At 36.9% G+C, this 14,561-nt stretch overlaps 1 protein-coding gene across 2 annotated transcripts in view; it reads left to right on the top strand.

Moving 5' to 3' along the window:
* The window catches only part of GABRG2 (gamma-aminobutyric acid type A receptor subunit gamma2), a 132,246-nt gene extending 122,500 nt beyond the window's left edge, over positions 1-9,746 (top strand). For both annotated transcript variants that reach the window (XM_083181410.1, XM_083181411.1), the window contains one exon: positions 1,831-9,746. In XM_083181410.1, the coding sequence (XP_083037536.1) occupies positions 1,831-2,106 (276 nt within the window). In that variant the 3' untranslated portion in view covers positions 2,107-9,746. The remainder of the gene's footprint in view (positions 1-1,830) is intronic.
* Positions 9,747-14,561: the final 4,815 nt, after the last annotated feature.

The raw sequence follows: 14,561 nt of genomic DNA on the forward strand, positions 1-14,561 counted from the left end.
TCTTTAGAAGTGTCTTGAAGGCCAAGTAAAGAAGCATATTAAGTCTATTACTGTACATAAAAGTACAGAGAATAGTCTCTGAGATTTTATATCAATGTCAAATTCTATCAGCAAGCAAGCTCTTGCTGTGAAGAACAGCCCTATTTTGAGTAATAATAATAATAATAATAATAATAATAATAATACTATTAATAGTAGTATGGCTAAATTTAAAGTACAGTGAATTATTTGGCATCAGGCTGCCTTAAATCTTCAATGCAACCAATAACATCTAGATCTACCCTAAAGAAAGGTATACAGTCCATAGGCTAACAGTGTCTAGGTCAACAGTCAATAGTTCAACACCACGTGGTCAATATTGACAGGGTTTACATAAACAAAAGGTTAACAAAAGCAAAAGATTGACATGGAAATAATAAACATATGAAAAGTTTAACTTGAGGTCTTTTTTCCTTTTTCATACTTTACCATCCACATGAAATCCAATTGGAAATGGAAAAATGTGTCGAGTGTAGCAGTAGAGTAGTGATGAACCTTGCTTAAAGCCTGGCGAGTGAAGCGAGCCATGCGTGGGGACACATTTTTGGGGTCTATGTGATGAAAATTACAAATTGATACAAAAACATGTAAAACTCTTATCAACCTTATCATGTTTCGACCATTCCCATGTTGAACTTTTTGTCTACAGTATATCTACATTGTTCATGTTGACCATTTTGACCTATTAACTGTCTACCTAGACACTTTTGATCCATTATTTCATAACCTTAAAGAAGATGTCTTTTAAACTTCTTACTGTCATCTGTTTATAAAAATATATCGTAAAATAAAAAATGCTCATATGAATTTGTATGTATTTATGGCCTTAACGATTCAATGTATAATTTTTTAAGACAAGTCAATTATTGCCATATTATTACTATTATTATCATTATTATTATTACTACTACTACTACTACTACTACCATTTATTATTACCATTTTCTATTTCACTCAACAGTGCTATTTTTTTTAGATATTGATTATTGAGCACAGATGACATACAACTGTAGCTGCTTATTTGTAATTTTTTTTTAAAGCTTGGGCTCATACTTTTTAAAATTAGATTGTGTTTAGCATTAATATAATTTTTTTTGTAAAAAATATTAGTGGCATGCACCTAGTGGGTTATGCTGGATTATGCCATTTTCTGGATTAAATTGTATTTTAGTGAGCTCCTAATCTGCATTCTTATGAGGGTTAGTGTAGCACACAAGATGCTAGAACCTGTTTAATGGTAATAGTATGTTTTTAAAATTGAAAACATAGACGTTTTCAAAACCCTACTTGAGATTATTGAAGAGATATTTTGGGATAGTCTGATCTTTTTGCATTAGTTTCACAGTGATCTGATGTCACTGTTTTGTTTGGTTGAATACCTCAATGCCTTAGTCTGTGGCTTCAGGACTTCCTCTTTCCCGTGCTTCATTTGCAGCTTTCCACATTTTCAGCAAACTCAACTGAAACACTTTAATTGACTAATAAACTCCAGACATACTATACTTAGAAGCGTACAAAGTTTGAATGCAGTCAGGTAGCTTGTCCTAGTCAAGTACACATTTAAAACCCATTCCAATTCCCCTAAATGTATTTACCACTCAAGAACTATATTCTATAAACCACAAAATGCACTGAAATTTAACATAAATTACTTTCCCAATTTAATATTTTTCAATAATCTACAAATAAATGTAAAATTGTATTTAATATGCTTATTCTTTATTTCATGTACTAATTAATGAATGAGTAATAAAACTGCATTTGTTTTCTTTCTTGATGATATGATACTAGGCACCTACTATTGATATCCGTCCACGTTCGGCCACTATTCAGATGAATAATGCCACGCACTTGCAAGAGCGAGATGAAGAGTATGGTTATGAGTGCCTTGATGGTAAAGATTGTGCCAGTTTCTTCTGCTGTTTTGAGGATTGCCGAACTGGTGCCTGGAGACATGGAAGAATACATATTCGTGTTGCAAAAATTGACTCCTACTCTCGAATTTTCTTCCCAACTGCTTTCTGCTTGTTTAATTTGGTCTATTGGGTATCTTACCTTTATCTATAAAAAATACAAACAAAACAGAAATCTACCATGGAAATGGATACGCAACGCAGGCCTTATAAACCATAAATAATTAAATTTATAGAGTAATATGGCTTGTGTATTGCGCCAATGCACATTGTATCTTTTTATTCAATTTACCGAGTGCCATAAGTTAGTATTACTCATCAGACGGTGGAGCTTTGAGATGTTGTTTAAGTCTTTAACACTGCGTAAGCTTTATAGGAAAATCAATTTACAGTAAGGATGAGCAGATCATCAGAGGAAAAGCAGTACGGTACAGACACCATCCCACCATATTATCTTGCTGTGTTAAGGTGTCATTCCATTTCAAAAATAGTATTTATTACATTGACATATTATTAACCCTTGCCTACAGGAGCTAAGCTGAAAACAATTTTTCTATCATTAAAAACTACTCACTGTCCAGTTGGAGAGCACATGTAAACTGATGTAAATATTTTATTAACTTAAACCCTGTAGCGCATAAGTTAATGCATGCATCCCTTGGGGCCAACATACAGCAAAGGTATTATGCCATACAGTGTTTTGTTTTATTTATATGTCTATCTGTGCTATTTTAGGTAAACAATGGTTCAAATTCATCTCAGCCATAGTTATCTATGTTCTCTTGCATGAAAACCGGTTTATTCTGAACTTTCCTGGGTACTATTGCATACAGTATGCCTTAAGGATATGAACACAATCAATCTGCTTTTCTGGAACCAATGAATATCTTAAAAGATCTGCCAAATGGAAGAGCCAAGCAGTAGAAGATGTTTTTTTTTTATTTCGTATTATTAATTTATTATTATAATTATTAACACTTCTGTTACCCATTATATTTGTACTGAAGTAGACTTTATGTTTACAAATGGAAAAGAACATCGGATGCCACAGCAGCTCTTAGTTTGTAAGAATCTAACATTTTCTAAGAAATCTACGTAGTGTATTTTTCTGAAAAAATAGTATTAATTGTTAGTACTTAGAAGTTGAAAAGCATCAATTATCAAGTAGCAACTTTGTCGTTTACCAATACAGCCACTTACTTCCATGAGAGCAGTCTTGTGGCAAAAGTAGGACGGTCAAGTTTTTTTTTTTTTAATTAAATATGAAAAATGTTTGACAAAGGAATTCTAACTAAAGTACTGTGAATATTTAGGGAGATCTGTAACCTATATTAAGCAGGAAGAATATGCAATTATGTCTCTCCTATTTAGTGGAATACTGTATGAGGCCCATTCTTCATCCTTTATGGACCATTTAGACATGTGGAATAATTAGTTTCCGCACATATTAAGAAGGGCCCAATTTGGCCACATATTTTTCAGCAATCTCCAAAAGCTGAAACACTATAGATGGTGTTAGTTCCTGATGCCCCCTACATTCTAGGGAGAGGAACTCCAGAGTGTGAAGAGGGATACAATGTGATCCATCTCCTCCAGCCCTTTAACCCCTCTGTTAGTGTACATCTGTGAACTTTGTTCACATTTGCACTATCGCTGCCAGGTTGCACCACTAATTAGTGGTGAAAATCCTTGTGATAAGTATTGTAAGTATGGAGTTTTTTCAGAGCTGCCACCCCAACATGGGAGTAATATTGAATATTTATTTTACATTCAAATAAAATGATATGCCTGTGTAGTGCCAAAAATTACAGCTACAGTATGACATTATAATATACAAAGGGTTAATGTATGTTGCCAGGGGTGAAAATATTCATATGTATACAAAATTGAAAAAGTGACCTCTTTATTTTTATAAGAACTTAATAGAGAATACATTACTTTTTATTTTGCTAAATTTTTCATAATTACAAATATTTAGCAACTTTACAGTTTTTTTTTTCGATAAAATGCTGAGAAACTGGTGTTCAACACAAAGCTGTGCCAAGTTTTGAGGAAGGCCAAAATCATATTTGATTTACATATATTTTGTATTTATTTATATTTTACCATATAATGCTCTTGTCACCTTTGTTTAATTTCTATAATATTTATACTCATGAGACATAGCTGACAATTTATTAGCCGCAAGGCAAACATTTCTTCAGTGCCCTCCCATTACCTTCTTAACAAAGGCCCTTACACTTCTGAACCACTGATTATCACTCATGACCTTCCACTTTCAATGCAAATCGACCCGACTAGACAAACGTTCAGTCAATCATTTCTCTTCCATCAATTATGACTGTGAATGGGTTGAGTAAATAGTGTTGATGTATAGGAGGCAAAAGAGCCCGGTATAACTCTTAGAGGAACTGTAGATGGATAAATCTGTCAAGTATAACTCTTGGAGGTACTGGACATGCATAGTTCTGGCTGGTTTGACTCTTGAATGCAGTCCAGTATGACTATTGGAGGTACTGGAGATACTTAGTGGTGCCAAATGAGGCTCTTAAAAAAACAAAGATAAAGAAATTATAGGTGCAAAATATAATTACAGTATACCAACAATTTATAAATTAAATTATATACAATATAAATGAAAAATTAATATCCTGATGTTAATCTAAAAAATACTGCTCACTAATCGCTTTTTTTAGCAGCTCCCAATTAGTCTACTGGTGACCAATCTAATGTAACAAATATAATTAATTACAAAGAGCGCTTTTTAACTGAGAAATATGTAGCAATTTATTAATGTAACCCCAATTTAACAATGAATGACATTAAATTTATAATAATATAAATATGAAACAAAACATTTGAATTAATAGCAACAATTCAGGAAAGTATATAGTCCAGTGCAACCACAAGTATTAGTGGATCAAAAAATATATATATAAAAGTTCATCAGACGTTATGCTCAACCATTAGTTTGTAAATCTAGAATAGGCTTGATCTATTTTAAGTCAAAAAGTCTCTCCTTATTAGGATATTTAGACAATTAAATTATGTCAGTGGGCACTTTATATTTAGTTATTTATATATATATATATATATATATCAAATTAATGCCTTTCATTGTTACATTGGGGTTACAGTAATTAATTGCTATATATTTCTGAGTTAAAAAGCGCTCTCTATAATTAATTATACTCTTGAAAGAAAAGTCTGGATGGGCAGATTATGTGTCAGACTATACCGCACACCGGGGAGTGTTTAATTACAGTAGTGTTTTGGAAAGAACACTGTTTATCTTATGTTTCAACATACTGGCCTGCCTACCTTTTGGACCTGCTTATGGAAAATTATAAAAATCCCTCTTCTAGGTCTAGGTTCTTCTTAAGAAATTGTTACTTCTCTGTTAGCTATTTAATATAACCATAACTATAGTATTCTCATGGGTTCTTTTACTAACGCTTATGAAAAGAGGTGATAGCGACCATTCAGATTCTTTCTATGTATTTCTGTGTTTTATCATGTTGCTATGGGAAACTTCACCTCTTTAAATTTTTTGTAAATTTACACCTGAGTCTACAAAAACAAATACATTTGTGTAGCAGCAGGCAACAACATAAATAGTATTCATCAGTAAGTAAAGAAATATTTTTCTTCCACTTACTATAAACCAGATGTCATGCACATCAACTAATTAACATTATAAAAGTATTGCATGAAACTACATAGCTAATTAGTATAGCTGAAATTATTCATGCAACCTAATTTTTTGGAAAAATGTTGCGGAAGATGAATAATTTGAATAAAACATTCAAATACTTACATGAAAGAAAGATCGAGAAAGTATAACAAATTGAGAAACCATCATCTGAATTTTAATTTGTTGTTTAGCCACCTGCTGTAAGTTACAGGCTTCTTTAAAATTTCATTTTTAAAATGTAATATTTAATGATGGACAACGTAAAAGTGAATGCAGTCCACTAAACTATCTAAATATATAACATTGATAACAATAGGGGGCATACAGTATTTACTAAAGGTTGATTTTCATCTGTTTTAATCAATTCAAAAATATGGAAAATTAATTTTGTATTAAAGTGGCTAAAATACACATTTAATAACATTTAAAAAGCAATATATAAAATTGGCTATTAATAAATGCATTTTTTTAGTCCATGGAATACACCATCAATTGAGATTTTAAATAAACCTTTTGTAAAAATACTGTAACCCTGAGTTTGGCAGCCGTAAAATATGCCAGCCAAACTTTTTTTTAAACTATGCCTTACGAGTTACTGCCCCTTTAAAAAAATGTCTGATTTTGACCGTCAAACTCAGGGCATTACATCCGGCCCCATATTTTCATAGTATATCAGCTGAGTATGGGCCATTTTTCTCTTTACAGCATACGGCAATTAAGAGATGGCCAATGTGACACAAGGTGATCAAGTGGCTGCCGAAAGTTTACAAACTTAAAAGAAAAATGTTCTTAAATTCCTATTTTCACTTATCACATACCATTTACAGTATTACTTTATTTCTATAAAGGTTCACAAACTTTTATACCGTTGATTTATTTGGTATTTATGCTGAGGTCTTCTACATGTCCATATCATTCTGTAACCAATTTTTTTTCTAATGTTTTGATTATTGTTATGTATTCAATTTATATTGTTTGATTTGCATGTATAAACACACTTATTGTCACAGAGGTGTACTAATATCCAATAATATCCATGTACAGTATATTCTTCATCTAATTGCTAGCTTATATACCAATATGACTCTTTAGGTAATCAGAACTGTAAAACTTATGCTGTATTGGAAATGTTCTTTTTTTCACCAAAGTGCACTAACACTATATACATTATAGATACGCACCCTGTTGTTTTCAATTAAATAGATACAGTAGTAACCCAAATTTATAAAAATGTACAAGGGGGGCTCAATGAGTATGGTAACTTAACCTCTCACATGTGCAATGTTTTCTCTTTCATTGGTGTGCGCAACACATTACTGTACATTAGGGTGTGCTCTGCGCAGAAGAAAAAAATAAACAGTAATGGCTAACCCTGGCCACTGAACCAATAGATAGATGTGGCCTATGTTCTCTTTCCAATTTCCAGCCGTGCCAGTTCAGGTAGATTACTGCGTCATAAGACTGTACCTCAAATCTGTCATATTATAACAACTTGTTGAGGTGTACGATGACATCAAGGGGTGAAAATGCGGTAAAACCCCCGTTTTACCACATTTTCATATGAACTAATGCCCCGCCGACACGTTACCGCAGGGCAGGGTTTCGCCACCTTTCGGTGGCGATGCCCTCTAGAAGCCTACGGGCTTCTATCGCCACCCGACACCAACCGGCTGACCCCCCTCTGCCCCTCCCTCTGTCTTAACCCTTCCTCCCCCTAGTAAAGCAGCCAGACGTCCTTCAGGCTGCAGTGGGGGAGGAGGAGGCACCGGGGACAGCCTGTTAGCTGTCCCCGGCATGAGGGGAGAAGGAGGCGCCCAGGAGGTGACGGAGACCCCCCACACACCACATTACAGGTATCGCGGGGGCCTCCGTCACCGCACCGCGATGCCAGCCGCATATGTTAGTACATATGCACTGGCATCGAGGCACCCGGGCGGCAATGTATATTAATACATCAGCCCCAAGTCATAGAAACAGGTTTAGGTTTGGTGCAATGTCTGTGGTGGATGTGCTTGGCCTGCTGGATTAATGGTCCTCTTGAACCTGTCATTGGCAAATTGGCAATGTGTTTCAGCTGCTGATGTGCCCTTTAGATGCACAAATTTGATCACACAACCTTAATGTTTGACTATGTTTCTGACAGCTTCATCATCTTAAACCTGATGTTGGGACAATATGACTCAGTCTAATGGCTGTTAGGACAAGCAGAAGTCTATCTGCTGTGGCCTGCTGGGAAATTATAATGAAACCAAGAACATTACACATATGAGGGGGTCTTGTTATCCTTATTACTGAACCACCCTAGTACATGAAATTTATGAAGTTTTTTTAGGGTGTCAAGGTATATTTTTATGGTTTATATTTAGAGATGTGTGGTTTAGTTCTCCAGAATTTTCAATATTGTGGATTTGAACTGAATAAAAAGCTGATCCAGATCTTTTGAGGAGATCCGTCTTTTGGACTTTTCTATGGTTCCGAATTTGGATTTTAAAATTTTAATTTAGCATTTTGGTATGCAAACATTACATGATTTCAGCTGTTTTTATTGATTTTTATCAATGATTATTTATTTTTTTACACTTGAGTTTTGTAAAACCAAAATGAAATTAATCCAGATCCAAATCCAAAACATATGGGTCCGCACATATCTCTACTTATAATGGTATATTTCTAGGAGGTCATTCAGATCTGTACGTTCCCCCACGCATTCACATGGGGATGCATTACTAATGCAAATGTGCATAAACATTTATGTATGTGAATGCTCTGTGTGCAAAAGGACATGGCGACTTGCATAGTCACCGGGCAGTTCTGGGGGCAGTGTGCATGGGTTGCATCCATGGGGGGCGGGCTTTCATGGGGGTGGCTTTTAGTTGGCTTGCAAAGCTGCACAATTTGCAGCTTTGCGAATCAACCAGAATGACCTCACTAGTTTTTAAAAGGCAAAGGGACTGGTTCAGAGGGGTACACACTGCCAATGACAGATATAGTGGAACATTTTGTTTTCTATTGCATCTACATCATATCATGGATGAGTCCCGAATGTGTTCATGAAGAGTTACAATTCTTATTTCATGCACATTAAAGGATAATATGGAAAATGTAGTAAATGTTCCTGGGTAATGATGGGAGGTGTCTAAGTGCAAGTATGGATATGGTCTGTCATATGGGCATGTTATGGGGGTGTCACATACATGTTGGTGTAAGTGGTTGCGCAGACAGAGGGTCAACCACTTGCTTTGGAGGCCATACATGGGTAAAGCTTGTGCAAATGTTGTTGGTGCAACCACCTAAGGACAGCGCGTGCATAACTCCATGTACAGATGCTGACAGTGAAACCTACATGGGAAGGACTTTGTAGCAACTAGTGTTTAAAATTGGCGAAGAATGACCCCCATATGTGCAGCTGCAGGGGCTTCTGTGTCCATCTCTAAATTGGGCCCCAAATCCTGAATTTTTCTGTTATTCAGCATGTGGCTTATGTTCAAGACTAATTTTTTTAATATTTTGCCCCATAAGAAGAAACTTTTAATGCCGATCAATAATTTTTTGTAGGAAAGTCTAATAATGTTACAAATATATTTATTAATTCTATTCTATATTCCTGAGATCGTCTAAAGCTTTGGTTGCCTTTTTGAAAGCGTAATGCTTGTGGAAGGCCATATGCCTTGATAAACTTGTACCAATACAATTTCTCTGATTTCTTTTGATGAGGTATAATGATCAGAAGATCAGGGAGCACTTGCAATGTAAAAACTTTAGTTTCCCTTTACCATAAAAGAGATTTTTGTCCTGTTCTGTGTTCTATGTAAATAGACAAATTAAGTGTTCACGAAAAATATAAAGATGGATATGGTTATGGCTTTCACTTTTTTTTATAAAACGATGATAAGGAAAGCATTGTGTACCTGTAATTGTTGTTGTTGGTGTAAGTTCTGTGTTCCATGTGAAATTTAAAACTTTTTGGTGTAAAAAGAGCAATATTCTGAAATGCTGCTTTTTGTTTGGAAGCAAATGTAAACAGATTTATTCATTTATTAAATGGTGTGGCCCTAAAATAATTTTTCAATATGAATAAATTGACTGTGAATTATCCATCACCAATGTATTTAATTTCAACACTTTAGACTGCAACCAAGTGCATATTCGTTACTTACTTTCTAACTCATGTCTAATCCATTTAATCTAATATTTGTCTAATTTTATTGGTTTCCTATTTATTTTTTAAAGAAATAACATTCTAATAATATTAATCATGTAAAACGCATAGCTATATAAAGTGTTACAGTGCTTCGGTTGCCGAAACACAGTTGCGGCAGCCATTTTGTAAATGAAGTCTATCAATTCAATTCCTGTTTGCCAAATTGTTTGGGACTTCTGATTTTCCCAGAGTTCACTCAGATTGCCAAGAGTGTAGACTAGATTCCCTAAATAAGTAGGCAGACCAAGGACATGATGGTAATATTCCTGTCATTGTGGCCAAATTATGTTATTGGGCAGCAAGGAGGAGGACTCTGATGACACAACATGAACCATGAATCTCTCGACTTCTGTCACACTCCGAGATCCCCTGGAATGAACATGAAAAAAGTCAGTCACTTGGAATACACAAAATAGATTGAGTATTTTGTTTAAGCTCGCCTCCGAATGGCTGCCTCCACTCTGTGGAAGTGACAGATTCTCCTAGATGACAATGGCTGAGATTTATCAAAGCTTGGAGAGAGCCAAAGTGGATCAAGATAAAGTACCAACCAAATTTTGTCATTTTACAGGATGTTTTTGAAAAATGCCAGGAGCTGACTTTATCTCTAAGTTTTGATAAATCTCCCCCAATATTGTCTTTGTCATCATTGGCTGAGCTGCATTTCAGTTGAAAATTCACAGCTGCAGGCACAATTTGTTGCAGATGACTTACCCCCTCTGGATATATCAAATAATTGGGAGAGATCAACATGTGTGCACACTACACTGTCAAATTATTGGATCCTTTGGACACACTTATCACAAATAAAATGTTTTATAGCAAATATGTGTTGAACTAATTCCACCACCTATCATTTTGCTATGTCTCTCTTCTTCTGAACCACTTTTATTTCAGAGGTATGTTCATACTAATAAATGTATATATCACAACAAAACTATCTGAGAGTGAATCTAATGTTTCAGGGTACCTCCTGTTGTGTCACATTGCAAAAACATGAAGCCACATTTCAAAAGCATGAACTACACAAGCATTAAAAAGTGCAGTCCGCATCGATGATGCTTAAGAGTTGGAGACATTTCATTGTCTGGTGGTGTTTGACATTTCTGCCCATGTGTTCATTTAAAATATCATTGTAATTTGTAACATATTTCCTTGCCAGCAATGTGATAACTTGAGCCTGTTTGGTGAACATTCTGCAGTGTAAGGAAAAAGGTTTTCCCCAAAAAGCTGTCTATTTAAAATGAAAGAAAATCCAAAAAAAGAAAATCACATTTCAAAACTAGCGGCCTCTAGACTTGCCTGACATCTGCTATGGTCATTTAAGACTTGCGCGTTTTTTTAGGACAATTTTATATTAAATAACAGTATAATCTTTAACTTCTATTATATAAAGTCCAAAATTCACTATTTTTTTTTCCATATGTAGAAAATTACAGCCGATATGAGAGTTTATTTATCCAAGTCAGTCATTTATGACTACATTTATTGAGACAGTTGTGGACTTTTAAAACAACCTTGTTATACTGTTTTCACAGTAAATTTTAGAAGAAACACATTTCTGGACGGGTCATGTAATATGTAGCAATCTTTGATTGATTGAATTAAGTTGTTTTGAAAATTGAAAGACTTACACAATATGCTAACATCACAGTCCTTTGTAGATACCCATAATTTATACATTTAAATTCCACTGTCCGTCCTGCTTTGTTTAACTGAAGGAAAAAGTATAACTGGTACTTATGTAATATCTGGGCTCCCATTTTTCTTATGGGACCGCGTCCGCTCGCCACGCTTCGGGCACGGTGGCTCGCTGCGCTCGCCACACTATATAAAATCAGCTCCATGCGTAGTTGGATAGTAGGGATATGAAAAAATGGGGTGAATTTAACATGGGAGCCCAGATAATACATAAGTACCGTATAACTCATTAGTTAATAAGCAGAGATAACACTGACCTTCTATAGATGCTTCATGCATCCATAGAAAAGTTGACCGATTCTCCACTATAAACATCAATACCCAAAAAGTTCTAAATCAATATAAATGTATTTTCATTTATTTAGAAAAGAAAAGTTTTTACCATCCAAATGCCAGAAGGGCCGATGGCCAGGTGGGACGATTAGTCCAACCAGGGCCGACTGGGAGTGGACACTGCCTCCCAATTGGTGCACAGTCCAGCGGCTCTCTCTGTGCACTGATCGTGTCCAAGAGAGATGGGGCAGGGGTATAACATGCAGCCATGCACCTCATGCCAGAATCTCAGTATGGAACTGGGGTGTGCGCATGCCCAGTGTGTGCCCGCGTGTGACTTCAGCGCATGCATGCACAAAGTACAAATGTTTAGTATGTGCCTGAATGAGTTCTGCATCACAGAACACAGGATGGCTGCAGACAGTGAGTGATTGACAGTCTTCTGCTATTTGGAGGGTGGGAAGGGGATGGCGAAACACGTGTAGCCTCCATTGCTGGGGGACGGTTGAGGCCAGTATCTCCATCAGAGGGAATATGTTTCCTGGTCTCTTGATAGCTATTGTTGTGGCCAGATTGCGTGACCCTATGGGTCATGCAGCCACTGATGTTGTCGGAGATGATCCCAAACTGCATCTTAGGATGCACTTAAGATCAGTATTGCAACAGGATGTGTAGCGCATCTGACATTTTTTGCCACAGTAGAGCTTCTCTGCTGGTTCTATGTAACTCCAACCACATCTTAATCAAGCCCCATGTGCAAAATATACACAGAACCACAGAAATCCACCTAGAGAAATTTGACAATAACCAGCAACCTCCTTGCCTTGTCCAGAAAATGATGATGTGTTCTGGTCTGTGGAGGTTCTACAGGTTCCACCCCCCCGCACACACACACACAAACACACACAATTTATAAAGGATAGTTCACTTTTGGGCATAACAAGTGACTATGTTTCTGAGGTTTATTGGCGCCACGCTGCAAGTAATATGTGGAATGCAAAGTGCCATAGCAATCTGTGGTGCCAGGAGTTGTTGATTGCCCAGGCCTGGCTTGTTGGATGTGCCATGGTCAACTATGGATGTGGCCGTGACACCAAGATTTGGCTATGCCCTCTTCCTTCAAAGTACCCATGCCCCATTCAGACCTCGACAGCCCTGAGAACAACTAACCAGCCAAATATTTTTACTAATTAATTAAAGCAGTACATTTACTAAAGCAGTCAATTATTTTGTGGTTTTAGGTGCTGAATTTAAAGGAGATATACAAACAGGCCATTTTTATCCCTTTCATATTATTGTCTCCAGTCCAGCAGCTGAATCTGCTGAAGATGCCATAGTTTTGTAAATCACTGCTTAGTAAATGTACTGTACTAATACAGATGGAACCGCTCTCTCCGGAGCAGTTCCTGGTGTGGTAATCGCCACCCGCATTCCTCATTCCTGGCATGGACGTGGGAGCGTGTGAGTTGCTCGCTCTTCCATAATCTCTAGCGCACCAGCTGCCACATCAGGGCGGCTTGCGATATGCAATGAGGCTGGTCCCATCTGTATTTCTTTAGTACAATGAAAGTTAAATACCTGCTTCCAGCCTATGGGATAAGTATATGTGGCATAATGTATTTGCTAAGCCTTGAAGAGTGGACAGAGATATGGTTTCAGGCAACCAGCTCCTAGATGCCATTTTACAAATACATCATGTGACCTGGTAGTTAGTATCTGATTTTCTGAGACTTTATCTCTGTCCACTTTATCACTCTCCAAGGATTAGTACATCTGACCCTATGTGTTTTCTGTATGATTTTATTTAGGAATATTGTAGTTATTTGTTAATCAGTTTAAATAATTACACTTTTTTTTGTAAGTTTCCAGTTTCATAATCACAATTTACTCATTGTCTAATGAATTTAAAAATATTACAAACATTGCACATATTTATGGACAACTTTTCAATAAAAACCACTGCACTCTTCTTTGAATTTTACTAAGATGTGTATTCTACTTCACATGTGATGTTGCTGTGGGCAACCAATCATATCCTGTCTACTATCTTCTAGAGGGTGCTAAATAAATAAGAAGTAGATTCTGATTGGTTGCCCATAGCAACATGACATGCAGGGCCGGTGCAAGCACCGTCTGCGCCCAAGGCAAATCCCGCCGCCCGCTCCCCGGGGGGGATTCAGCGCGGCACTACTGCACTCCAGTGTGGGTTCAGCGCGGCAATATCGCGCTCCGAGAGGTTCAGCGCGGCACTACCACGCTCCGGGGGGGAGAGGGTCGCGGGGTGCCTTGGGATTGCAGGTGGGTGCCGCATGGGGATTGCCGGGGGGGCATCGTATCACTCACCTACTCCCCACTCCCTGACCCTGCTGGGATGAGTTCCGGGCGGCCCTTTCAGCTTCTGCACTGTTTAAACTTACTATGGTACCTGCCTGGTGGCTCAGTACCGCACTCCAGTGGCCGGCGCCCTAGGCAAATGCCTAGAGCTGCCTAGTGGTGGCGCCGGCCCTGATGACATGTGAAGTAGAATACACATCTTAGTAAATGTCCCCCTTTGTGTCTTTTTAAGTGCTTTGGATTCCTTTAAGTACTCTTGGAATGAACTCAATTCCAGTTTGAAGTAGTTTTGAAATCAAAATTGATAAGGTTACAGTTGGAAACCTAAAGGATAAATCCACCTATTACCAAATCCTCCTATGACTTCCTAAATCACACATCAACACCCAAATTGCATAGTAATATT

This window comes from Crinia signifera, chromosome 4 (genome assembly GCF_055691185.1).
Source record: "Crinia signifera chromosome 4, ASM5569118v1, whole genome shotgun sequence".
NCBI classification, from domain to species: domain Eukaryota; kingdom Metazoa; phylum Chordata; class Amphibia; order Anura; family Myobatrachidae; genus Crinia; species Crinia signifera.